Here is a 26,867-nt window from a genome sequence, read left to right as displayed (position 1 = left end):
GGGCGGCACCATGTTGGGGAGCTGGCGGGGGCTGGCGGCGGCAGGGGCCGGGGACATGGAGCGCGGGCACCGGGCGGGGTGAGTGCGGAGTGCGCTTGGATTGGGGAGCTCCGCGGAACCACGGCAGGGGCCAGGGGAGGCCGCTCTCGCCCCTGCCTTTGCCACCGCTCCTGCCTGCGTGGCTCGGCGGGGCGGTGGCACCTGAGAGGCGGGCACGCCCCTGCCGCCTCTCCCTGCCCGGGGCAGCGGCCGGGGGGTGTAGGGAGGCAGCCCGCCGCTACCCTCCGCGGCACAGCGGCTGCGGCGCCGGGCCTGCTCGCCGGTGTGCCCCGCGGGGTCGGGCTCCTGCCACCGCCGCAGGGGCTGGGTGCCGGCTGAGGAGCCTCGCGGGGATTGAGGGAGGAGCCGTTAGAACCGTTACGGCCGTTGGCCAGGGGCTCGCCGCGCCAGCGCAGGTGCGCGACTGCTCCGCCAGGGCCGGGCCTGGGGCGGGGGGGGGATTGCGGCCGGTGCGGGCTGATCTCCGCGGGGACTCCCGCCGCGCCGCAGGTCCGTGTGGTCGGCGTTAGCAGCGCGCTGAAATGGCTCACGGCCGGGTCGTCCACGTAGGACGTGTTCGGTCCGAGCACATCTGGCACACTGGAAGTATCTCTGCGGCTTCCATACGTGGAAGGTTGGGTTCCCCGAATACATCCTGATGTCATCCCTAGTCAGTTTAGGACTTCACGGGCATCTTTGTAGCGATGTGACTGTTAATGTGTGCTCTTCGGTTTCCTTCCTCTCCTGGACTCTTGCTTTCATGTGGGGAAAGAGCCCCGCACAGCTGAGAAGCCTGCTGCCTTTTTAAGGATGTACTTATGCTTGTGCACAGCCGTCTGCACAGTTGGCTGCTAGCTCGGTGCGTACCACTTGCAGCTTAGCTAAGGTCGTTGTCTGGCTGTGAAAAATTAAATGTGTATTGTTCATCACAAACATTGACCATAGTTGTCAACGCCCTGGGGTTAAGAATTTTCAAAGGACATCTGGTTTTAGATCCTTTCTGGTTACAGATGTGTGTAAGCAGTGCAGCTGATTTGGTTTATGCTAGCATAGGCCCTGGTCCTACAAAATATGTATGTGCTTTAGGGTCTGATGGAATAGAGAACTGTAAAATATAGATTTTAGTCCTGCGGTGAATTCTATGTGAATAGGTCCCCCCACCCCGCCTGGTACTTATTACAGAACAGGGTATTAACACTGTGGTTTTATTTTGATTTGAAAATTACTCTGTGCACCCCTTGTGTCCTTTAGTCTGACCTACATAGTTGCAACGAGGTTTGTCTGTGTTTGCCTTACAGAATCTCAGGAGGGTGAGGTGGATTTTGTTTCCTCACACATTAACAAAGTTGCCAGCTCAATCTGTACCACAGTCTCTTGTCCTCTGGCTCATTATCCACCGCTTTTCTTCTCACAAGTGGGGGAAATCGATTTGCGCTATCTTATAGCAGACAGGCCCATTGCTGGTATATGTCAGTGTCCCATACTGTTTCTTCCTTCCCATACAGGGTTTCCAGCTCTCTTCATTTACCAGCTGTGAGCACACTGGTTGCCCAGATGGCCAAGGCAAACAGGCAAATGTTGAGCTAACACTGCAGCCTTTCCTGCAGTGGTCCCCAGCTGCCAGTTTCCAATAAACACATAAACTTTGTCTTCAAAACATCTACTGTCCTCTCATATGTATTCGAAGTTAGCCAATGGATCCAAAAGGTTACTGGAGAAAAGCGTGATTATATAAACTTTGTTTCCATAGGAAACTGTGCTTGGAGGAAAGTTGTTCTGTGAGGAGCATTAATGAAATCTGGTTTCCTGAAGACTTGCTTGCCACATCCTACCATAGTGACTCCTGCCCACCAGTAACTCCCATCACCTTCAGTCCCCCAGTAGCTTCTCTCTCCCCAGACTGCATTCAGGTGCTGCTTGTGCCCAGCCAGCTGCTGGTGAAAATTGAGGATATAAACCATATTGTCCTTGGCTTCTTGAGGGTTCTGTCCTCTGTCTGGCCAGTTGGCTTAGTAAAGCTCATGGAATTACTCTTCTGGCAAATTTGGCAGAAATGTTGGTAATGGATTCTAAAGTTACTAAGGGATATAATGAGACATGGTGGACAGACAGATGGACAAAATAGATTTAATTTCTCTCAGAAGACTTGTGAGAATATATTGGGCAGCTACTGATTTTTAGAGTTTCAGGCATAGATAATACAGTGGTTAAAGTGCTTGTGATCTTTCCTATTTATATTCTAGCTCTCAAATGGGGATACAGTTGTGCATGTGGAAAGTTTGAGCATAGACTGTCGCAAAGATTTTGCCTATAAACATCAGGTGCCCTAACAGAAAGAGATGGAGAAATAGCAGACAAGCAAATATGTGTGAAGCCTTGTGCACTGGATTACTAAGCTCATACACAAACCAGGCAGCATACAGAAAATAGAAGTGACAGAAAGAGTCTGAAAAATCTAAGCAAAGGTCTATGGAAGCCTGCCTATGAAAGGTGAAATAGCAAGGCTGATGCAAACAGGAAAAGCATGAGCTGCCAAGGAGTTGGTCAGAGAGGGGAGGATAGGAGGAAAGATTGATCTGGTGAGACTGATCGTTTTGGGTACATTTTGGGAAGAGGAAAATGTCACTACTGTATGTACTGTTTCTGCAAGGCATTTTTTAGGATTTACTGGAGAACTTTTACAGACCCTAAAGGCACAGCATATTTAGGAAGAGAAAACATACATTTTGACAGGAATTAGAGCATACTTAACCATATTTATTTCAGATTGGCATCTGTTTGAGATTATTTTATTTGTGTACTTGTGCTGAGAAATTAAGCCTTTGTCTGCCCTCAGACCTTGTTTGTCATTTGGAGCATAACAAAATCCTTGCAAATTGAACACAAGTGTTTTTGAGATAGTAGCTTTCTAGCTTTGTGGTATAAACAGTAAGATCATGATATGTGACATGGCATTGATCTCATGACTCCAATAAAAATTGCTTTCCAGGGTGCGGTTCTCTGCTAACTTGATAGGCTGCTTACAGTAGCTCTGATTTGCTGTTTTTTGTAACAGGCACGTTTCATGCTGCTTTTCAACTGATGGTAAAGTGGTATGATGTTGGTGTTTAATGCCAGTAGACATGCTTTAGTTCAGGCATTTGTGTGCACGGTGACCCCACCATGATATTTAGGAGATGCTGCTGTTTGGATATTGACTATGACTTGCTGAGAATGCAAACCTGGTTGTAATGAGAACAAAATTGATCAGGAAATACCCCAAAGAGATAGTGAAAAGCAAGAAGCATTTATTATGCAAACCTGCCTGATGATTGCACTATTAAAAAGCTGGGATGGTTGTTTATTTCTGACTGTTTTCTTTTCCAGGTTGGTTGGGAGTGTGGTAAAATGGTAGAGAGGGAAGTGAGGTTTTTCTTTACTTCTGTAACATGAATGTTGAGTTTGGGTTGTAAAGCAATAAGACTCTTTGGATTATGTCTTCCATTTAGCTAGATAATAATGGTAAACAGAAGCTCAGGAAAAATAAAAGTTAAAAAATGGAAAAAAGGAGGGGAAAACCCACAACCAAACAAAAAACCCAAACCAACACTTTCAGAATTACGTGACCTTGGTAAGAGATCAGCAGCTGCTGTGCAACAGCAAGAGGGAATGTGTGTGGGACTGTAGGTACACAGGAATTGCTCTGTCATTGTACCACATCAGCTCTAGTCAGACACTTGACTTTGGAAAACTTCATCTCGGCTCTTCCTTCTCTAATGCTTCCTGGTTCAAAGAGCATCTACAATAATTTTGTGCATCCTATATTCCCATGACTCTTATGTAGGAGTAAGCAGCTACTCTGTTCCTCTGCCTCTTTGTCAAGCATGAAGACCCTTGCCTTACCCTGTCAGCATGCCAGTTTCTAGAACTATTTCCTTTTTGGGTCTTCTTTAAAGATTATCCTTGGGCTTACTTTTGTTGTTGTCCTAGACCCTTTTCTCCTTTGTTCCAGAGTTCTGCTCATGCTATTTGTCCTTTTTAAGATTTTGGGATTTTGTTATTATTTAATTTGTTTCTGTGGCCACCTTTCCCATGTCTGTCCTCATTCCAGGACCAGCTTCAGGCTTCCTGAGCTTTCATAGTCCTCTTTTCCCATCCAGGTATTTTCTGAAGTCTTGTCCTTTTCTTCAGATTACTTTCTTCCCAAACTCTTTACAGTTTTCTTACATCACCTCAACACTGTCACTCTTGCCATCTTGAATTTAAAACAATAAAGCCTAAGCTCTTGCTCTCTGGGGTAAACTTCATGAAGGGATTGATTTGTGTTATCTTGTACAGCAGTGAGTGTAGTGTCAGCACCTATGGAGTAATATGCAGGCTTTGCAGGTAGCCTCTGAAATCAATTGCATAGCAACCTCAGGGGTGTTTTGTTGTTTGTTGGAGGAAAGCAGCTGATGACTCATTTTATCAGATGTCAGTAAAAAGTCAGAGCCCACTCACCAGCAAATATTTAAATATTTATTTTTTTCCTGTAATTTTTTCTACATCATTGGAGTATTTCAGCCACCATTAGTTTCAAAGCTGTCACAAATGATAAGCTAAGTAAATGGTCTTTAAGTGGTGGCTGTAGTTATATTCTCCTGTCCACCCCCCAGGATGAACACCCCTAAAGAAACTCAGCATTCCTGAAAATAAGTCTAGGAAAGTGAGTGCCCAGCTTGATCTCCAAAGCTATGAAACGTTTCTGTCCTGTGCTTCAGTTGGCCAATGCTGGGCTTTGAGGCTTTCTTAATACATATGTGCATATGTATACATATAACGAGGAGTAAATGTTCTGAAATGATCTGTGTTCTGTGTAACTTCTTATCAACTCTGATGGATTTTAAAAATGAATGAAAGCAGATCTAGATAATGGCAATGTTCAAAATGATTTAGAATTACAAGTTTTAAAGAGGTGAAATCCTGTTGTAATGAGAGGGTACAATTACAGCCTGATCTCTTTTGCTTGATTTTTTAAATTTAAGAATAGTAGTAGTAGTATATAGGGCTCTCCTTCCGGGTGTGTCTGTGCTCCCAGTAGTAAGGGCTTTCAGGTCAAGTGCATTTTCCTTATCTCTGCTTTTCAATCTCATCCTTGTAGTGTGGAAGATGCAGATTACATGCTGTTTGAGGTATACAGGCTGAACTGAGATGAGCAAAACAGAACTGGGAACAATATGTTTTAATTTCCATATAAACATGTGATTTGTTATCTTTCATTATTAGCACGAGCATGCATTTTCTAATAGATTAAAATCAGTATTACACAGTTAACAGGGGACTACAGTACTAGTTTGAAGCATTCCTGAAACCTGGTAGCTTTCATTTGCTCTTTGCTCTACACTCTACCCTTCATGAGGTTTTTATGTTGCTGCAAGTGGTTTCTGTTAACATTAAGCCACTTGTTCACAATTCAGTTTTGACTCATTTTCATTAGGAAACTTTCACTTTCTTTTCTGTTTTAGTGGATAGCTTTAGAGGAAGTATTTAAGAGGCAAAATGTGTAACTTGGGAAAGGCCAAACTGAACAGAGCTTTCACCTGAGGCAGGACAATGACAGCAGAAAAAGTTTGGGTGGTAAAGTGAGCTAAAAGCCATGCTTCTGCATCGTCAGAGCATGTCACCTCTAAGTTGAGTGATGCTCAGCTTGGTTGCTGTGCTGAAAAGAGTGATTTTGAAAATAGGAAGATCTGACCGTTTATTACCGGATTTCCTTGTCCCTTTTGGTGGGGCTCGTTGTGACTGTTTCTAAGTGGTTCAGCTGCTTAATTCTTTGTTGGGCTGGCCTGGGACATAGTTTTACCTGAATGTATAATTACTAGCGCTGCTCCCAGGAGAAACACTTGTTCTTGGCCTCTTGGTGTACCCTCCTCAGATGCTTGTGAAATTATGTTGGAAACCAGATTTGAGAGAAGGAAGGCTGAAGCCAGAAATTAATAATTAAAAATGTTTGAGCTTTAACACTGATCAGGTCTTTCATGGAGTTCATTGCATGAAGGTGGGAAGTACATGAGGGCAGGGTCATTCTTTGAATGACACTGCTCTATAGATAGCTAGGCTTTGTAGACATTTGATGGGTCATCACCCCCTATGAGAAGTGCTGTGCTGCCCTCCCTTGCCTCTGATTTGCTCCATTAGCAGTGTTTTGTAGTCAGATGATAAACTCTGCAGGGCTTAAAAACTAACAAAGGGTAATTCACACACAACCCAAAGAAGGTGGTTAATGTTTAGGTGGGTTGGCAACCTGGGTCATGAACTACCTTGCAGCTGGGTTGTTTGAATGCTAACACTGTCACACAGGAGGTTGGGAGAGCCACCTAGCTGGGAGGTAGGGTGGGTCTGCTGTAGACCTAATGTAAATTTACTTAAGGTGCTGCAGAGTTATTCCTGGTCTTGCACTTGCTTTTATACTTGAACTCTTACACCGTGCTAAAACTGATTCTGCACTCATGATTTGCTCAAAGGATGTGCCTTATTGTTATCTGCTGTGTGCCATAACCTTAATCTTCAGTGGATATGTACCTCAACAGTATGCTCAGGCCCCTCAACTGTTGTACCCCTGTGACCGCTGCAAGCAGCCCTCAGTGTTCACACAGACAACTGAAGATGGTTGTGACTGTGTTTGGCTGGGCAGTCATAGCCTAGTACCCTTTGTTTGCTGCTGGTAAATTAACTTAGCCTGTGCAGCTTGTTCTTCCAGTGACATGATTAATAGTGACTGGTTTATACGCTCATTACTAAATCGTATGAGAAGGCTTTTCTATACTAGTCCTGCCACAGCTCAGGGTGCCATGAATGGGTTTCATGATTAGCCTAGTTTGTGCAAAGAGAAATCTCCAATGCCTCTGAGTGTTCCTCAGGGATGTACTTTAGTATCTGTTTCCATTTGGGTTTTGACTACATTCAACTAATACTATGAAGATAATTTCTGTCTTCATAATTGAAACAAAATTGTGTGTTATGTGGTCCTTAACATGATAATACTGTACTGGCCAAGGCCAAAAGCTGAGTAATTTATAGTGGCAGCAAATGAAAGGCAGTAAACAAATTTAGTTTCTTCTGTCCTTATGTCTTGTACCTTTAAGAAACTAGGCTGTGCATCTGTTCTCACTGGTTGTCAGATGTCAGAAAATCTACCTGGGAGCTTTCTCTTGAGGGACAAATCTTTAAGAGGCCACAGGTCATGGAACTGGTCACAGGTCTCTTACTAACGGAAAAGTGTTTGTGTAACAAATCTCTGCAAAAGTGTTGCCCATGGTAGTTGCAGCTGTTCTGATTTCAGCTGTGTAGATATGCTGCAAGGCAATTTCTCCCTTTGTGCAGGTTGCTGAAGAAATACAGGACAGCAAACCCCATCTGTTTTAACAGAAATGTTTGGGCTTTAGGATACAAACATACAGAAATGTGGAATTATGTTCCAAGCGCAAACTTGATTTTGAGTTTGTTGGGATCTGCAGTAATACAGTTCTGTTATTTTGTGGGTTGTTTTTTTTTTTTAGGAGTACCAGAAGATGCTTCAGTGCTGATACCTCTTTCACAATGCAAGTTATGAATAAAATTCATTAACTAACATCCCTTCCTCACCCTGATCTCCAATAGACTTCCTGTAACACTTGGAAGAAAGGGTCAGGGGAGAAGGGTCACCATGAAGCTAAAGCAGCGAGTTGTGCTGCTGGCCATCCTCCTTGTCATCTTCATTTTCACAAAAGTTTTCCTCATTGACAACTTGGACACCTCAGCTGCCAACCGGGAAGACCAGCGCGCCTTTCACCGTATGATGGCAAGCCTCCATGTAGAACTGGACCCCCGACTTGACCATACGTTGCAGTCCCCTTGGGAGATTGCAGCCCAGTGGGTGGTGCCCCGGGAGGTGTATCCTGAAGACACACCTGAGCTTGGGGCTGTTATGCATGCCATGACAACCAAGAAAATAATAAAAGCTGATGTGGGATACAAAGGGACCCAACTGAAAGCTTTACTAATCCTTGAAGGAGGACAGAAGGTTGTCTTCAAACCCAAGAGGTAAACATTTCCTTCAGTTAATAATTGATTTATGTATGTTTTATCTCCATGATATTGCATTCATTTTTAAGTTACAAACTTACATGTAAGTGGAAAGGCTATCTTGTTTATGAGACAGATGGTATAGAGCCTTGCTGGTGCTCTAGTAACATTAGGTTGCTGTGCCAGCTGTCTCTCAGGCTGTATAGCTTTGATGCTTGAAACAGCCTGTCACTGGGTTCAAAGAATAATCTGTGTGTTCAGTCCTGGGGCAATGTTGGTTAAACCTGATGTTTCTAAGCAGTATCTTTCTGATTCTGGAAGTGGAGGTTCTGGCAGTGTTGAGACAAGTCTTGCCTATTCTTTCTGCATAGGGATCATGTCGAGCTACCATGAGAGAATGCAGTTCAAGAACAGGGAAGGACTGACTGAAAGTTGATGCTGGTCCTAAAAGTAGATCTGGGTGTCTAGTGTAGCTGCATGAAGACTGTAAAAACAGTGTGGTAGGTCAGAGTGAAAGCTCCTGAATTTCGTGTCTGCTGATAGTGAATACTGGAGGTGCAATGTAAAAATGGGTGGGTAGTGATACTTCCTTGGTGTGGCCTCTGTTTACACTGATCTACAGAGAAATTTGACATGATTGAACACTTATAAAGAGTCTTGTGTGCACATCTGTCAGGCTTTTTGAACTGTTTGCCTTTGGGGAAAAGGAGAAGAAAATAATGTTAAAAAGGCAGGTGTGTTTTATGGGATCACACTGCAAATGTAAAGTGTTGTCATCATGGAATGAGTACATTTCCCTCCAAAGCATATTGGGTTGAGCAAGCACGCAGTTTTTCTTTCATGTTAATAAATGGAGAATGGGAAAAAAAATAATCTGTCTTCCACTTCTGGAATTCACAGTCCTGTTGGTCAACTACTGGTCTGGCTGGAGCTTCACTGTGGGGCTAGGCAGCATTTAAACAGTATGAACCTTTCACTCAGAAGTCTTGGTGGTATGACAGGCAGCTCATCCAATAAATGTAGTAACAGGACATGGCATTTCTATAGTGCTTTCTGTATAAGTGAGTGCTGTAAAGTGTTTCACCAGGCATTAAATTACATACCCATAACAGAATGTCTGTGCAGGCAAACTCAGTGACTATGCTCCATCAGGGACACGTGCAGCTGGGAATGGGAGCACTTGACAGTTTATAGGAGTGCTAGGCAGTATGGCCCTAGCCATACTGCTAGACCCGTATTCTGTTTGTGACTGTCGAATACCTAGGTTTGTAGGTAGAGTCTTGTTCTGTCATTGCAAGATAGTCTACTTAACTAGCTTTTGACCTGAAAGGTATGCAAAATTAGTACTAAAAACCATTTTGAGAAAACTTATGGGTTGTGGAAGAATGAATTCTCTTGTTACCTTTTCTCTAGAAAGGACTAGATGCCTACTATGCATAGAAGCAAGAATTTGGTTGTGTTTTACCAATAACTTTTAGCTCAGCAGCATACAAAATGTGACCATGTTTTCAAAAGCTTGCTGTGAGTACATACAAAAGACCGGATTTTGAGGACATGTTCTGAGGGTTAGCTGTCTCATTTCAAAATTCCTTGAAATCCAGACGAAGTTACTAATGATTTAATAGTTTCTACCATCACATGCCAGTGGTGTATGTGAAATAATATGCTTGTTTGGTGTAAGTTCCAGTTTGGCAGGATTCTGTCAGATCTTCCTCCCAAAAGTCTCCATACCATCCTGCACTGGTTAATTCTCTTTTGAGCTGCCTTGCAGAGAAGGTAAGGCATTTGCTCAGACTGATGAAATGGAGTGTTGTCTTGCCCCAGATATTCTCTGGGAAGGGTTAAAACATCACTATGGCTTCTCTTACACTTGCTGCTACTGCTTGAACCTCGAGTCTGTTGGAAATAATCCAGTTTACACAATTTGATATGTTAATGAAAATGAGAAAATAATCTAATGTGGGTTTACTTTATTTGAAAATGGATTGAATTTCACCCATTTGCTTGGTATTGATTGTGGTATTTTAGGCTCACCTGGAAGCATGCTGCTTAAGCAGTGTCTACACTTGATTCATGTAATGAATCTTGGAATTTGTATTTGCCTTGACCATTTAAGTAACATTTATTAAATGAAAAAAAAAGGTGGGGGGGAGGGAAGCCCACCACTTCACCAAAATAATACTGTTGTTGTAATGAGTGTCTAGTTTCTGTTTCTTGCTGTTCATTATGTCTTTTCTCCACCAGAATAGAGGGTCTTTTTAATATCCAGTATTGTTCTCAGGATCACGCTTGCTGATCTTCTAACTATTGAAGATGCATTTGGCATTTCTTCCATAATATCATATTGTATTTTCATGTTAATCTGCAGTCCATTCTAACCCCAAATCATTTGTGGAATTGCTGCTTTCCAGTATAAATAGTCCCCTGTTCTGTAGATGGGTCTGTGCTTTCTTCTTAGATGTGATTTGGCATATGGTTGAATTAAAACCCTTTTGTTTGAATGGGCACTGCTTCCTAAGCTCTTGAGACCACTGTACATTACTGACCTTTTCCCCCTTATTTACTACTTCAACAGTCTGTATGCTATTTAATCTCATTCATATTTTTCCGTCACCCATTTGCAATCATTTTGAAAGCAACTCGGAGTCTGTTTAACATAGCACTGTCTTGTTACGCTGAACAGCAAAATTGATGGGAATCTTGCATGAATCACTTTGACTTATTTCGATTACAGATATGCCAGGGATTATGTAGTGGAAGGAGAACCATACGCTGGCTATGACAGACATAATGCAGAAGTGGCAGCTTTTCACTTGGACAGGTATGTAATTATTGGGTTACCTGGTTTTATGGTCTCTGGTAAATGCTTTGTCAGAGTTGGGGGAAGAGAGGTTCCTCAGAGAATACAGCTCAGATGTGAGCTACTTCTAACCTGTCAATGTGCCACAGTGAAGCCAAAAATAAAAATTCATTTCAAACATCTCTGCAAGATTTTAAAGTTCAAAATTTTCACAAAATCTTAGAAAGGAGAATGAGCATTGAAACCACTGATACATAATATTATATGGAAGAAAGAGCTTAGCCAAATCCTGTGGAGGAGTCTGAAATGCTGAATATATGTGCTAAGGTAACATCCAGTACACTAAAAAGTTAAGTCTAATATCTAGACTAACAATTTAGTCTAGACTAAATATGAGTCAGTGCATTCCAGAGGAAAACCAGCTATTCATATATTGTATTCAAGGGTGCCCAGATGGCTTTGTGGACCTGAGCTAGATGTGCAATTACAAGAAGAAAAACAGTTACAGGATGCACAAAGAGTGGGACAGAAAATACCAAACACTGAATATCAATAGTTATGATATTCTGTTAGAGGTGCAGTTTCACCTAGAATAAATGAGCACAGTCTTCATCTCCTCGTTATAAAAGGACTATGTTGGCACTTGGTAGAGGATTTAATTATCTTCACACATGTGAGAAGTTCTTAGGTGAAGAGACTTAAAATCCTGGGAAAAAAGAATAAGGAGGGACAAATATAACGAAAAATAGAATGGTTGAACTTAAACTGAAATTTCTCAGTTCATAAATTAGAGACTTATGACTGACTGAATTAATACGTGGTAAAAGGTAAGTTTGTTAGTCCTTATTCATCTGTGGAACTTATTCCATAGACAATGGAAATTAGTAATTCTAGGAAGGTTTGTTGATAACTAGTTGTGTAATACCCATTGCCGCTGTTGCAGTCTTGAAGTGGTGGGCCAAAATCGGGGTATTTCAGGACCAAGAAGATATGATATGGTCAGATGTGTGTTCATTTGTGCTTTCAAGAAACATACAGAATTTAGTTTCCCTGCAAAAGCAGTGATACAACATTGTAAAGCAAAAATTCAAAGCCTCTTTCCAGTATCCAGACCCCTCTTTCTTCGCTCTTTCTCCCTGTTTATTTGGTTGTGGTTTTGTGCTTGTTCCTCTGGCCTTTCTCCTCTTTGTGGATGTGCACGTCTATATTCTTAAAGAATACCTAGCAGAAGCTACCTGCCCACATAACTTCAGCATGTACCTTTGTTTTTCATGGTGACAGTTAGGTTGTTTCAAGAAGGATCTGAATCATGTTTCTTGTTTACCCTTAATGGGGAGTCTGTATTACCCCACATAGTGGCCTTTCAGCTGTGGGTATGAAAAACAGCACAGGTTTTCCAGATTTAAGCTCTGTGTTTATTTACTTAGAACACTTGCATTTTCTTAAACTGTACATTACTCTCTGTATTGGCTGTGAATTCTGTCTTTATGCATACATGATTTGTTCACGCAGACATGTTGTGTTTCCCTTTCTTAGAGGTATTTTATACTTACGGAAGGGGGCTTAATCATTGAATACCTAAAAACAGAAATACTGTGCAGCTGTTAAAGTGACTCTCCCAGTGTCTCTGTGGAATGTAGATTGTCCCTTTTTCAGAAGAGACAGTCCCTTTTCAGTCTCTTTTCCTGAACAGCAAAGACTACCAAAGGCGCTATCAAAAGTACAGTAAGAAAGTTGGGACTGACACTGTACTATTGCTTGTACTCTTCCTTTAAGCACTTTTAAAATTCCATTACAAATCCCCAAGTCATTTGTGGTCACAGAGCAAAGGCCATGGCAGACATGGGAGTGGAAGCTGCATGTTGTGATCCAGGCTTTCTGATTATTCTTACCGCCTCCTTTTTTTTTTTTCCCCAGACACTTCTCAGGCATTCAGTTTTGTTTTACCATTCTCTCTTCCCTTCTCCCTCTCGTGCCAAACAAAATAACTCCTTGATTGTTTACTTTCAAGTATAATTGAATTGGTCTTAAACATAACATTTTAATAGAGAGTAATCCCCACAAATTATAAATGATTTTTCCAGGTGGCCTAAAGGCCATATGGTTACTGCTTTAGCCTGTACAGAAGACAGATGATGGATATTTCTGGTATGAGGTCTGACTTCCAAGAGTTGGAGCATGACACATCCTGTGTTGCTCTGCTGCAAATGTTGTAATAAAGGAGTGTCACTGATGGCCTGTGAAGCAAGTTTAACATCCAGGCACTTATGAAAAATGAGTTTTCGTATTTTGCCTTGAAGAAGAGGTTGCTGCAGGGCTCCAAGTTTATTCTTTGTTCTCAGTTGTCTCAATTTTCAGATGATGGCACAGAGGCTGTGGTTTTGTTTTAATTTAGGGCTGCTGCCTGTGTTGCAAATTCTCATGTCACGTTTTTTCATCCCAAATCAGAATTCTGGGTTTCCGACGAGCTCCACTGGTGGTTGGCAGGTTTGTGAATTTACGCACAGAGATCAAACCAGTAGCCACAGAGCAGCTTCTGGGTACCTTCATGACTGTGGGTAAGTGGATTCCATGAAATGTGCAAGCCAGTAAAAAAACCCTAACGTGTTTAATGGGGAAAGTGAGCCATGGGAATCTGACACAGTTATAGAACAATTAACTATGCTACAGAAAGCTGGTAAGTCTCTTTCTGTGCTGAGAGAGATCATAATACTTGTATAACCCCATTTGTCGGGGAGGAGGACTTTATTTTCTCCAAGTAACTTTTCCTGTGTAACTTTTCTGTGTTCCCTTGTGCTGCTGTTACAGATGTGATTTGTTTTAAGCAAGAATTTTCTCTCTGCTGTCAGGGGTGGTTAGAAAAGTTTGTGATTGGACCTGGAAGGAAGAAAAATGAATTGCATTTAACGTGAGCACAGTGGTGATTTGGGATAATTTATAGAGCTGATGTGTTGGTTGGTATTAGATGTTTGTGCTACATCAGAGTGTGCTGAGCGTTCATAACTAAATGTGTCAGAACTTCCGTATGTTATTTACAGTAATAATGCTGTGAAGGGCACTTAATGGGAATTATTAATGTGAACTCCTACCAGGTGGTCATTAAGCACCAAGAAATTACTTAGGCTGCAGTCTTAACTCCTTCAGGCTTTCATAAAATATGCAATTATTACTGTCTTTGGCTTTTTTTCTAATAGGGAGACTCCAGAGATGCTTGTTCATTAGATGTGGTAATATGTGTGCCTGTGTATATTTCTATTATGAGCACTGTTGTCAGTCTCACCTATTGTTTGCCTAACACTTTCAGTTATAAGATGTAACTTTCAGATCAGAGTAGGTCTGCCTTGCCAAACTCTTTGCATTCATATTGGGTGTCGGCCTTAGGCAGACTACTTACTCTAATTTCAGCCAAGATAACTAAGCAGTTTTATAGCAGAAACACTGACTTGAAAAGTAGGTTGCAGAAATTTTCATTGCCTTTCCTCAGATTCCTTGGAACCGCCTGCTCTGCAGAGCATGAACCAAAGAAATGGGTGGGCAGAGCATGAACCAAAGAAATGGGTGGGTATGTGGAGAAGGTTGGTCTCTTGTCAACCCGAATTTGGCCAAGTTTATGAGGTTTTGAAGAAAAGATAATTCATGCGTATCCAGTGCAGGTTTGCTAGAGTTGCAACGAGTCTCAAAGAATTGTCTCTTGCTAGACCTGCTGCAGGCCGTGGATAGGAAGAGAAACTTGCAGGACTTTCCATACAAATGAGAGATCTGGTCTGCTGCAAGCTCTGTGCTGTTAATGATCACCTCTCTGATGTCCTTAGGTTGTCTGACTGGGGTAGTGGGAGCACAAGAGCTGGGTCTGGATGGATGACTGCAAAGGAGTGCTGGATGGCCAGGGGATGTGTAAGGATGTGATGTGTAAGGATGGAAAGTGAAAAACACATCTTTCAGGGTTTGGGGGGAGATACTGAACGTAAAACTGAGGGAAGAAAGGATCAGGAATAGGTGGAATCATAAGGAAGTGAGACATAGATGAAGAATGTCTTGGAAGAACATCTGTGAGTGTCAAATAACTTGGCAAAGGAAGGGTGAAGGGTGAAGTAGAAAAGATTAAGTTAAAAATGTTAATCTAGGCTACATAGATTTCTTTCCACTACAGGCAACATAGGCCATAACAAATTAAAAAGTGCAGGGTTTCATTGTGCCCCTCCTTGTCAGAAGACACTCATGAAACTTTCACAGAACTGCATTCCTGTAAGAATGACAGCTTGCTTGTGTTTCCCCATCCAAGTCAGCTGAAGTAACTGAGGTGGGTACCAGGTCTCAGGGCTGCAAATCCATTTGAGTTCTGCTTAGTGTTCTTTCACTTACTTCTTTTTCAAAAAGTGGGAAATCTGACACATGAAGTATGAAATTAAAAAAAAACCCAAGTGCTAAGGTTGCAAAGTCAAGGTTCTAAGGATTAGGGCGGGATCACCAAAACTTGTTTATAGTACAGTGTTGTACTGAGTGTGATAGAAACATTAGAAAGTAGTTACTCTCTCCTTTGAATATTAGTCTTTAATGTTGCTTTGAATGAATAGGTAACTGTTTATTTTGCTTCTCCCTCTCAGAGGTAGGAAACATGAGGACAAGTGCAGTGAAATCCTATTGCAGGGAAGGCTCTGCTGCAACAATACGCACCTAAATTTCAGTTGGCATCCTTTGGATTAAGCTCTGCTCTTTTAATATCTCTTTTTTCGTTTGTTTGCTTAAGGTAATAACACTTGCTTCTATGGGAAGTGCTACTATTGTCGGGAAACAGAACCAGCTTGTGCAGATGGTGACATCATGGAGGGGTCGGTGACCCTGTGGCTTCCAGATGTCTGGCCTCTTCAGAAACATCGGCACCCATGGGGCAGGACTTACCGTGAAGGCAAACTTGCCAGGTATGAGAATGTGAAAAGGTTATTCTTTATGCATGATAATTTGTACTAGAACTACCCATGCAATACAGTGGCTAATTAAGGAGCAAGTGTTCTCAAAACCTAGAGTTTTGCCAACAGCTTTCTTGATAAGACAGAGAAGTCTAGAAGTGTAGGAGGGGATTTAAATCAAACTGAGCAAGAAAGAAATATCAGTTGTTTTCCGTGATACTAAGTGCTATCCTTTTCCTACTTCTTTACTGGAACAGAACTCCACTATGCAGTCATTCCAAGCTCTGAAACTCTTGATTTTGGGCAAACCAAGACTCCTCTTTTGCCATTAGACCTTCTTTTGACACTGTGCCTCTTTCTGGCCAATTAAAATACGGTAGCATTTTGCTGTTTTCTGCCAGACCTATTTCATGGTCCTTGTAGTTCGTTTTAAGAGTTGTGGAGCTAGTTTAGCTAAAGTAGGTAGGCAACAGAAAGTTCTTTGCTTTGAATACTTTGGTGTATTTGATGACTATGCTCAGCATCTAAAGAAATGCTTTTAGAGAAAGGCAAACACGGGATCTAGGAATTCTGCACAATAGATGTAGCATGTCTGAGTAGTTGTGTTGGATATGTTTTTTCCATGACCAGAGCAAATGGTTTTGAACTTCATATTTTTTTCTAAGTCCTTGACAAGACACTAGAAAGAGATTTTTAGTCCTTGATGTAAAATACTCATTGATTTCCAATGACATGATTGTTCTGAGAAAGAATCTCGTCCAAATGCTTAACTGAATTGTTTTAGAGTATTAAATATACAGTTTGATTTTTAAGCAGCAGATGTTATCTCCTTTCCAACAGGTCTAAATCAGCTGTATATGGAAAATGGTAAACAGCAGTAATGAATGGATTTAATTTCTTGGAGGTGTTTCTTTTCTGAAAGACTGTTTTATCATAAACTGCCTGCCTACACAGGAGTTTACCCTGATACCTACACTGATTTTCTATTTATTGTATTTTAAACTTACTTGTTACTTCATTCAACCGGGATTGCATGGTTCTGTTGTTTTGCACCTTGTCATGTTGCGCTTTTCACTTTGAGAGCATCAGGAGAATTAAATGTTCTAGTTGTCGTGCACTCCTTTTGCTGTGTCTGGTGATTATGGAGAAAGAACTCTGTAGGATTTTTTTTCCTGATCTAGCTGCTTCTGCTCTGCCCTGAGTTGACCTTTTGAACATAATTCATATAGTCATATTAGTGTACATAATTTTTAATGGAGTGTAATAGATAAAATCCCTGACCTTCGAAGTCCTATGATAATACAATAGAAATGATCAGAAATAAATGTCAGAGAAAGGTCTGTCTTGAACAACTGAATAGAAAATGAGAAGAGAGACCATAATATATCTGAAAAATTGGTGCAGGGAGATTAAGTACTGATCTGAAGTAAAACGAGGGAAACACTTGAGGGAGAGAGAAATGTAGCATAAAAGAAATGTATCCAGTACAAAGAGGATTATGTTCTCAGACTTTTGCCTTGTGGATTTGTGCTGTAAGTTGAATGTGGGTTGGACCTTGATGCAAAAGAAAGAGGGAACTAGAGACAGAGATTGCGGAGCATATGTGACGTGTTGAAAAAAACATTGAGAAGATAAATTTTTGCCCACTCTGATTTGAATAACTGGAGGAGAGATGGATATTGGGAGCTTAGGCTCTGGACCTCTAGAAGATGAGGTGGGGTATGTGGCAGTTCTAGTAGTCAAATTCTTACCTTCTCCCTGCTTTTATGTGCCTCTGCAATTTTGAGCATGTCAACAAGTCTCTCCAGCTTGTGTTTCCTCTTTCCTAAGTCACAGATGGTTTAAGGCATTTCCAACTTAACTGCTGTTTTGTGAAGGATTGTTTCAGTCCTTTCAGCTTTGAAAACTAAAGAATAACATGAGAAAATTTCAAATCCTAGCTCTGGAGAATTGAGACATGACATCCATGTTATGAGAATGGAACTACATTTCTAGGTTACATGTAGAAGGAGAGGAGAGAAGAGGGAAGCTTGAAATCTTGCCAGTGGAGAAGAAGGTGAGATACTGTTGAAAGAAAGTAGGGAAGAAAGTGATAACTGATGAGCTAGAATGAACACATAGGAAGTGGTTGTTAGTAACCAAGATGAGCTTATTTGTGCTTGAAAGAAAAAATGAAAAGGACTGCTGGAAAGCAAGACTCATGAAAGCAGAGCAAGGCAATAGAATCAGATGCAGGATTTGAAGTCCTTAGAAGTTAATGGAGACAAGTCATGACAGTAATCTTGCTGTGAGGCAGTCCAACCACTGCTGAATTGATGAAGCAAACTCCAACCTTGTTTTCTGTGGGAAGAGTATGTGTAGCCTTGCACTGAAATTATAGCTTGCTCCATGTGCTAGAGCTTTAATAAAGAATTTATGCTTCTATTAAACCACTTTTGTCTAGTTCTTTCTTCTTTATATAGCCTTAACTGCATTCATATGTGAATAAAGGGGCAGCTATAAATACCATTGCTGTGCAACAATGGAGTATTCTTAGAAAGTTTGATTTGTTTTCTCTTCATGACCTGCAGGTGGGAGTATGATGAAAGCTATTGTGATGCTGTGAAGAAGACTTCACCATATGACTCGGGCCCTCGTCTCCTTGATATCATTGACACTGCTATCTTTGACTATTTGATTGGGAATGCTGACAGGCATCACTATGAGAGTTTTCAGGATGATGAAGGAGCCAGTATGCTCATCCTCTTGGATAATGCCAAAAGGTGAGGGTAAAGGAAATCCTGGTGGCCAGGCAGTGGTGAGCACAAGGGCGAACATGTATCTGCTCTGTATCTCTGTTTTCTTCCACAATTTTTTTCATTAATACCATTTGTGCTAAAAATCCAAAGCTTTCCTCCTTACCAGAAATTACTCATCAGATAGTAGAGTCCTTCAATGCTGTGTTGCTTGCTCTGTGTCCTAGATACTATGACTGCTTTTGGCAAAGTCTTACTCAAACAACAGAAACTCCCAGGTTAGCGCAGTATGACCTTTTTTCCCCAAGCCACTTTCATAAGTTTGCTTGTGTCTCTCTTCCTATCCCCAGAAAAACCCCGCTCTTTTATGCTTTTAATTAATGAAAGATTAAAGACTTATGGTTTATTATTCAACAGTGACTATTAATAAGTTCCAGAGTAAAAGTGGATCTTTGAAAATGTGTTTCTGAATAAATTGGAATTCCCTGCTTTCTGGACTCTGGCTTTAAAAGGTTAAATGTGTAAATTGAAGATAGAACTGATGAGAAGTCCTTCTTGAGACCTAACTTTACTATGTGTATGTGTTTAAATGTGAGTTCTGTCTTTGCTATAGTTTTTGCATGTGGCTGGTACAGTATAATTTAAAAATCCTATTGAAGATACAACCTTGTTTAAATTGTAATTGGTTTAATTTACCTTTAAAAACAGAGATAATATATTACATTTTCTTATGATTTAGTCCAGAGACTCCCATGTTTTTTTCTTCTGATGAGCACTACCATTTGCAGTGGCAATGAGTTTCCCCTTCTGTGGATGGACCAGCTTCTGATGGTTAGCTCTGGCAGTACCTGTGCTGTGCTCTACAGTGGCTTTGCATACTGCTTGTATGAAGTGTACACAGCAATTGAGACCTCTGGTCTAGACAGATCCTTGGAAGGCTTAGTTACTATTTCTCCATTTGCCTTTTGTGTAGTAGATTGCTTCCTTCTTTTTTCTTTTTTTTTAATTTGTCTGCAGTGGCTGACTTGCATATTTTGTCTTTATCCATCAGCCTGTTCAGTCACACTCCTTTGGTTGTGTCAGCAGGATGTATTCTACCTTGGGACTGTTGAATTATTGCTGTTTTCAGACTGCTTTAGTTGAATTTGGAAAAATGGTCTTTCTGTAATGCTCTGGCAGTGTGCTAGGAGGAAGTGAATGTATTAGTCATTGGAAGTGAATATGGTAGTTGAAGGTCATGTCCTTTCATTATGGTACATGCTTGTAACATTGTGAAAACTTCTCCGGTGGGGCTTTGTAGGCCCAGGAACAAATTGTTTTCTTGAAAGCTTAAGTAAAATTCTTTCAGCTCCTTTGAGATAAGGGATAGGGGCACAGGTTTTTCATGGAATCATGGAAGATTTCAAGTTGGAAGGGACCCATGAGAATCATCTAGTCGCAGCTCCCTAAAACTAAATCATGTGACTAAGCATTGGTGTTCTTGGTGCTGCAGGGAGCTTATTCCAGTTTTAAAGCTCCTAATAACAGAATTATTTGAGCTGTGTAATGCCAGGCTCCTAGAGTGAGTTATCTTTATTGAGGGCAAAGTTCTTTGTTGAAAATGGTATTGTGAGGAGAGTGAAACTATTAAAAAATAAAGAAGAAAGCATTTCTTATATGAAGCTAAAATACTATGAAATCCTCTTGGCAGGCCTCCCTTGGAAAGTATGGTTGTGAAATGTTAAAGTTGATTACCTTGTTAGTTGAACTATTGATCTGAGCTTGGCCGTCTAAAACAGCACGTGGCTGCTATTTCATTCATTCCCTGTTTAGCTGTGTCAAACACGGAACACTTCTGCTCTCTATGTCCAGAATACCAATTATTCCTTTCCCTTGCTTCACAAGATGAGCTCAATTTCAAAACTCCTCTGAAGTTTGTTTCTAAGGTGCCTTGGTCTGATAAAGAAGTAGTTACGCTAGTGTTGCTTCTGTTTACCTGGTACATTAGCTGACACTGCTGAGAGTTATACCTGTAACTGGTCATGGCCTGTTTATGTTTTAATTTAAATGATTTGATCTGTTGGAGCACGGAATTGTCCAGTATTGATTTATATTTTATTTTTAATTCCTTACCAATCTCTTGATGTTGAGAACAGCATTAGGAGTTCAGCTGGTTCACTTGATTTTCATTTTGCTTTTCAGCTTTGGAAATCCTGCCCTGGATGAAAGAAGCATCTTGGCTCCTCTTTATCAGTGCTGCATGTAAGTGAAATGCAGGGATGCTGCTCACTTTATTTATGCAATTGCTGTCCTTAGGTTTGCAATGTAATTATGTTTGAAGCCTTCTGGCAACTTGAAAATATTTGCTTTACTATATTTGTTTGATGCATTGTCACTGCTCAAGAAGCTGAGAAATACATTTCATTAGGGTAGTAAATCAGATGGTAGACTGTAAGTAGTCTTGCCTCCAGGTCACTGGTTCAAATCTGTCCTTAGTCAGGATGACAGGTATTTTGCATCTGTAGCTGTCTCCATCCAGATCCTGCCGAATAAAAGTTCACATCACAGTTTGAGTCCTCCCTGACAAGCTAACAAATAACAGCGTCTGGCAATTTAACAACCTTCTTTGGCAAATGTTCTTTCTAAACAAGACTGCAGCACTGCTCAGGGTGCTTCTTTCAATGTGACATTTTTAGGGTTTTTTTCAGGATTTTGTTTTTGCTTTGGCCCTCTGAGCTGGGGTTTTGTTTTATTTTTAGAAGCTGTGACTTGCTGATTTCTGTTTTCTGTGTCCGCTCTCTCACCAAGCCATTGCTACTTCTCATTAATGAATAGATGATCAGGCGGCTGGAGCATGTCTCCTGTGAAGACAGGCTAAGAAAGTTGGACTTGTTCAGTCTGGAGAACAGAAGGCTCAGGGCAGGGGGGGAGACCTTATAGCAGCCTTCCAATACCTAAAGGGGGCCTACAGGAAAGCTGGAGAGGTGCTTTTTACAAGGGCATGTAGTAATAGGACAAGGGACAATGGCTTTAAACTGGAAGTAGGTAGATTTAGGTTGGTATATTATGAAGAAATTCTTTACTGTGAGGGTAATGAGGCACTGGAACAGGTTGCCTGAGAATCTGTGAATGCCCCATCCCTGGAGGTGTTCAAGGCCAGGTTGGACAGGGCTTAGACCAACTTTTGAGCACCCTGGTCTAATGGAAGTTGTCCCTGCGTGTGGCAGGAGGTTTGGAACTAGATGATCTCTAAGGTCCCTTCCAACCCAAGCCATTCTATTAAAAGTTCCAGGAAGAAAAATACTGACCTATCTGTTTTCTGCTTCTGCTACTTCAAGATAATATTAACTCTGTTAAGCCTTCCAAATTAAGCATTTAGTTGAGTTCCTTGAGCCTGTCCTTGGAAGGTTCTGTCTCCTGAATTCCTCAGGACCTGTGAAACCTGGGAATTCTGCAGATAGCCTGAGCTCTCACCCCCTGCTTGCTCTAAGCAAAGCTCTATGCATGCTACAGTACATCTGGCCTATGTTCTGCAAGATTCTTTTAGAAACCATACGGAGAACAATTAAACTAAATGATTTTCAAATTATTTAGTTTTCCTGCAGTAACTTTAAATGCATATGTAATTTCCCACTTTATGAGGATCTTTTGGAATCTTTCTCATCTAGGTTCTCCCAAATGCAACCAGAAAAGGAGTTTGTGTATGTGATACATAAATTCACAGTTCCTGCTTTTCAGATATCCTTTCTTTCTGATACCAGGCAAAATGCCATATAAAATTAAGATGCATAATTGTTTTAACTATCGGCTTATTACAGCACATGGTTGTATTGCTGGTTTCTGTAGAGTTCATTAATAGCCAAGAATTTAGAACAATGGCGCTAAACCACAAAAATTTGAGAGAGAATCCTAAGCAACTTCACAGAACAACTCAGTTTATGTAGGCTGATATGAACAAGTCCAATGGACAATGGAGCGGAAAGATCACTGCTGTGTTCGCTTTCTTGGAGGTTCAGTCAACTGACTTTTGTTCTTTGTGATTAATTGCTGTTCAGTGATACTCTTCCTGAGGTGACATGAGTTTTGTGTTTGAATTAGCAGCCAGACTGTTCATTTTCTTTCCTTTTCAAACTGTGTCTGGGAGGCCTCAGGACTGAAGAACTTCCTTGCTAGCAGCTGCAAGTGGGTTTATATGACGTAAGAATTAACTCAAATTAGTTTTTTTTCTTCTTCACCTTCAGTTTTCAAGTTAGATACTGCCTCTAATGCAGTTATACCTGGACTCTCCCATCCAAAACTATTTTGTTAGAGAAGCTTCGCCCTTGGTGTGACAGGCTCCTTCAAGAGATTGGCTTTGGTATTGCTGACGGGGCTTCATCTGACAGTGGTATGATGACGTGTTTGTTTCTGTCTTTTGCAGCATCCGGGTTTCTACCTGGAACAGACTTAATTACCTGAAGAATGGAGCATTGAAGTCTGCCTTAAAAACTGCTATGTCGCATGACCCCATCTCACCAGTGCTTTCTGACCCTCATCTGGATGCCCTAGACCAGCGGCTTCTCAGTATTCTGGCTACAGTGAAGCAGTGCACAGACCAGTTTGGGCCAGATGTTGTGCTGGTGGAAGACAGGATGACTCTGTCTCATTTGTAATTGTAGTGGAACACAGATGAAACTCCTTTTTTACAAACAAACAGAAAAGTGATAGAAAAACAGCACAATCAGTTCAGAAAGGCTGCGGCCAAGATGGACTGAAATGAACAGGAAAGCTTCCTAGCCAGAGAAGCAGGTGACGCTGGCTTTTACCTTGGGTTGACAGCAGTGAGAGGTGGGAAGTTGGAGCCTTGGATAGCTCAGTACTTGTAATGGCATCTTGGTCATTGTGGTGTGTGTCCATTGCCGGCAGTGGGCATTGCACTGGCTAAAAGTGGCGCTTGGTGTTGGTGGAAGTGTGTGGAATACAGACACTAATTTGTAGACTGAATCTAGAGGGAACAAATGGAGATGAACAGTACGATCCTCTGCCCTTCTCTTCCCCACATATACTCTTGCGAGTTTTTGTCTGATTCAGGGTTGTACATAATCAGCTGTGAGCTGGTTAGGCATTTTACTGCTTCTTTAGAGAAAGAGGAAGTGGTGAATAAATTATTAGACTGAAGAGTTGTGCCACCCCGCCACCGGGGATGGGATGTTCTTCTGAATGCCATTAGGGGTGGGAGAGGGGACCTCTGCTGCTCAGTTGTCTTTTCTTTGATAAAAGGCTGAGAATGGGTTTTGCCTCGTGATAATGCTTCAGTGTTTTTGCTGAAGTCCTATCAAAGATTTATCTACAGGGTTGGAGATAGAGGGGAGGACAGGGTGGTTATACAGCACTTGGTAATTAAGGGGTTATAGTAAGTTTTCATGTGTCCTGTCACTGTTTTCCATTTTTATGGAATCTGGCAAGGTCTGGGTAGAGAAAATATCATTGCAGTCCTGTGCCCATATTAGCCAAATTTTCATTATTATATTGTAGCGAAGAAGGAGGACAGATTCTGTCCTTGGAAGCAGGTTCTATTTAGTGAGGTCATGCTGCTTTTACTGTAGGCCCTATTTAATGTGGGGAGTCTGTGTGTGTTGTACTGGAGAAAGAGAGGTCTATCGCTAAACTTCCCCAGTAACCAACAGCCATGGGCAAGGCCCTGAAGAGTGGAGAGAACCGTGAGCCGTGGTCTTCATATAGAGAGAGCTTCCTCCTGCTTGATGTTATAACCACAGCTCAGTGCTGCTGGTTGTGTGAACGCCAGCAGTTTTTCAGTCTCACCATTTAGCTGGTCTGGCCTGTGGCTAAGCTCTGAAGCTGTGAGCACTTCCAGAAAGTTTTCTGCCTTCCTGCAACCGCTACGGCAGTGTTCTGACTGGGGTAGTCATCCTGGGGTTCTCGCTCCTAATGACTCTGCCCTAGACATGGAGAGAGCTAGTGTAATTTGACTTTTGGGGCAGACTTGTAGCTCTCATCTAGTGCTAGTCCTATCATCTTTCAGCACTGTGTCAGCTTGCACTGTGGATAAGCTTGTGGGTGCAAAACCTGTCACACATGTGGTAGGTCTGAATGTGTCTCCCCAGAAGGGAATCAGCTTTATCATTAGGCTTCCAAATTTAACAGCTTTGCATCAGTTTTCAGTTTAGACAGTGTGGTCCTTAGAAGTAAGGAACAAGCTCACTTCCCAAAGTGATTATGCATTATTGGACTTGGGAGCAAGACCAGCAAAATGTCAGTTTAAGAATTTTTCCTTGATTTGCCTGTCAAAACCTTTCTAACTTTGGAGTAGTTTGGGGGGCAGATAAAGAGCTGTTTGTGTTCCTGCACCTGCTGCTATACCTGGTCAAAGAGGTATAAGTGAGAGAGTTTATTTTTTAAATGCAGTTTTATTTTGTTGGGGTCTTTTTGTCATTGCATGAGCAGAGTATCTTGAAAGTAGAATGCAATTGTTAAACTGAATTTTATGTTCTAGAACTGTTCTGGACTTGGCCATATCGCACACCCACCTGAGAGCCAGGATGGGATCTGGAGTTATTTATTGATGTTACCAGTCAGGACTGTAATGCACAGACAGCTTTTAGGACACTGGTGTTAAGCTAGTGCCTGTTTATTGTTGTACTTAATAACATAACATGTGCTTTGGAAGCCATGGTCCTTCAGTGAGGACCCACCAGTGTGGATTGTGCCTTGCAGTTTTCCTTAGGGCAGAAGTGAGCATGCCTAGCTGATGGTGAGTGTGGGCAGGAGCCATGCAGAGATTGCCCTGGGCCCTCACTGGCTGAGCCGGCCTGTCACTTTGCTGCCCATTAGATTTCAGTGGTTGAGTGAGACATTTGTGGGAGGGACTGTGAGCAGCAGTGAGGTGGTTAGTGAATGCTTTTATTCTAAAGCAGAATAGGTTCATACTGAGGCATTTTGGCATAAACTCCCAGGAAATTTAAGTTGATTTACATAAAGGGTAGATGGTGAAGCACATGGTAATGGCTTCTAGCATTATTAAAAGTATGTTCTTCTCTGAGCTTAATCATGAGCACTTAATATTTTGGAAAAGACCTACGAAAATTTGATGGTTTGATTTCTGTGATCACTCTTGATCATTTACATTTGATTTAATAATGGATTCCAAAAAAAGTCTTTCTGTCTTTATGAAATTAAATTGGTGTTGAGGACTTACGTATTGTTTCTTAACAGGGCTCTAAGCTGAAACTATTGCTGTTAGATGGAACCTGGGGATAAGTTTATCCCCAGTATGAATGTCAAAGATTTAAAGCAGTGTGTTGGTTTACTTGAACAAAGGGCTTGAAGTCCAGCATCATCAGTAGGAGGAAGCAAGAAATGGTTGCTTTTTTTCTTCTTTTTTTTTTTTTTTTGGTCATATTGATGCTTCTGGCTCCTGTAAACACCACTGGAGAATGGTGTTCTGCAGCAGGAAAGAAGAATAAATTCCTTTCTTACCCAGAATCAGGAAGATCTGATTTTAGCCTTGTGATAATCTCTGGCATTTTGGCAGTGATTTGTTCAAATACGGAACCCTGAGAAATAAGAAGCAGCATCCATGTGGGAACAGGGTCTGCTTGAATGTCTGAAAAAGTGTCATTTGTGAGGCAGGTGCTATGCTCTGTTGATGAGGTTTTCATGACACCTTCTAATTCTTGTTCACTGTGCACACTGTCATCCGCTGGCTCCAGATGTTACAACATCATTGTGTTGTGGATATTAGTAATATAGGAGCGCTTGAAGCACAGAAATCAAGAACTAATTAAAAATAGAGCATCATCAGCCATCTGCTATCTATCTCCTCCTTCTGAAGTCAGCAGTCAGGCTGGAGGAGACACGGAAGCCTGCTCCTCTTCCAGCAGCTAATGAACTGGAGTGTGTCATGCCAACAAACTTCAACTGAAAAATACTAATTTATTAAGAAGGTAATTTATTTGCTGTGGCAGCTGGAGCAAGATGCTCAAAACAGACACCCCTCTTGGAGCTGCCAGAGGATTGCCCCTGGGAGCAGCTGCAGAAATGGAGGTTGCTAATAAGAAAACAGAATGCAATCATGACTTTCTACTTGTATCCCCCAGGGTCAGATTCCACATAAAGCGACATTGTGTGAATAAAGATTTTAATAAAGCAACATTGATGGATTGTTTAAGTCTCTTTCTTTCAATCTGACATGTATTGGGCTGACTGTTCAGTCATTTCTGTTTCAGTTATTCCTTCACTAATAGTTATCAATGGCATTTATTCCAGTCATGTATATCCACGAGTGGGCTCAAATGTCCAGGCTGTTTGCAGGAGCCTTGCTGGTAAGGAAAGATGTGTTTAAAAAGATGTGTTCTGTTCTGTGTGAACAGAACACACCTAGCTTTA

The 26,867-nt window shown here is 41.5% G+C and overlaps 1 protein-coding gene across 1 annotated transcript; it reads left to right on the top strand.

The window, feature by feature from the left end:
• On the top strand, window positions 1–26,631 carry FAM20B (FAM20B glycosaminoglycan xylosylkinase). The gene is made up of 8 exons (XM_061345613.1): window positions 1–78; window positions 7,557–8,079; window positions 10,796–10,882; window positions 13,310–13,419; window positions 15,609–15,780; window positions 18,339–18,530; window positions 20,685–20,744; window positions 22,903–26,631. Exons 2-8 carry the CDS (start codon window positions 7,703–7,705, stop codon window positions 23,132–23,134), a joined length of 1,230 nt encoding a protein of 409 aa, XP_061201597.1. The 5' UTR covers window positions 1–78; window positions 7,557–7,702; the 3' UTR covers window positions 23,135–26,631.
• Window positions 26,632–26,867: the final 236 nt, after the last annotated feature.

The sequence above is a fragment of the Neopsephotus bourkii genome, unplaced genomic scaffold (genome assembly GCF_033783945.1).
Source record: "Neopsephotus bourkii isolate Nb327-2 ecotype Australia unplaced genomic scaffold, CSIRO-AGI_Nbou_v1 NB_234, whole genome shotgun sequence".
Classification (NCBI taxonomy): domain Eukaryota; kingdom Metazoa; phylum Chordata; class Aves; order Psittaciformes; family Psittacidae; genus Neopsephotus; species Neopsephotus bourkii.
This window is presented reverse-complemented; position numbering and strand designations above follow the sequence as displayed.

Excerpts from the sequence above, each read along its gene's own strand:
- FAM20B (XM_061345613.1), top strand. The coding sequence starts at position 7,703 with ATGAAGCTAAAGCAGCGAGTTGTGCTGCTGGCCATCCTCCTTGTCATC. Across the intron at positions 15,781-18,338 it reads CGTGAAGGCAAACTTGCCAG|GTGGGAGTATGATGAAAGCT; the intron begins GTATGAGAATGT and ends CATGACCTGCAG. Across the intron at positions 18,531-20,684 it reads CTCTTGGATAATGCCAAAAG|CTTTGGAAATCCTGCCCTGG; the intron begins GTGAGGGTAAAG and ends TTTGCTTTTCAG.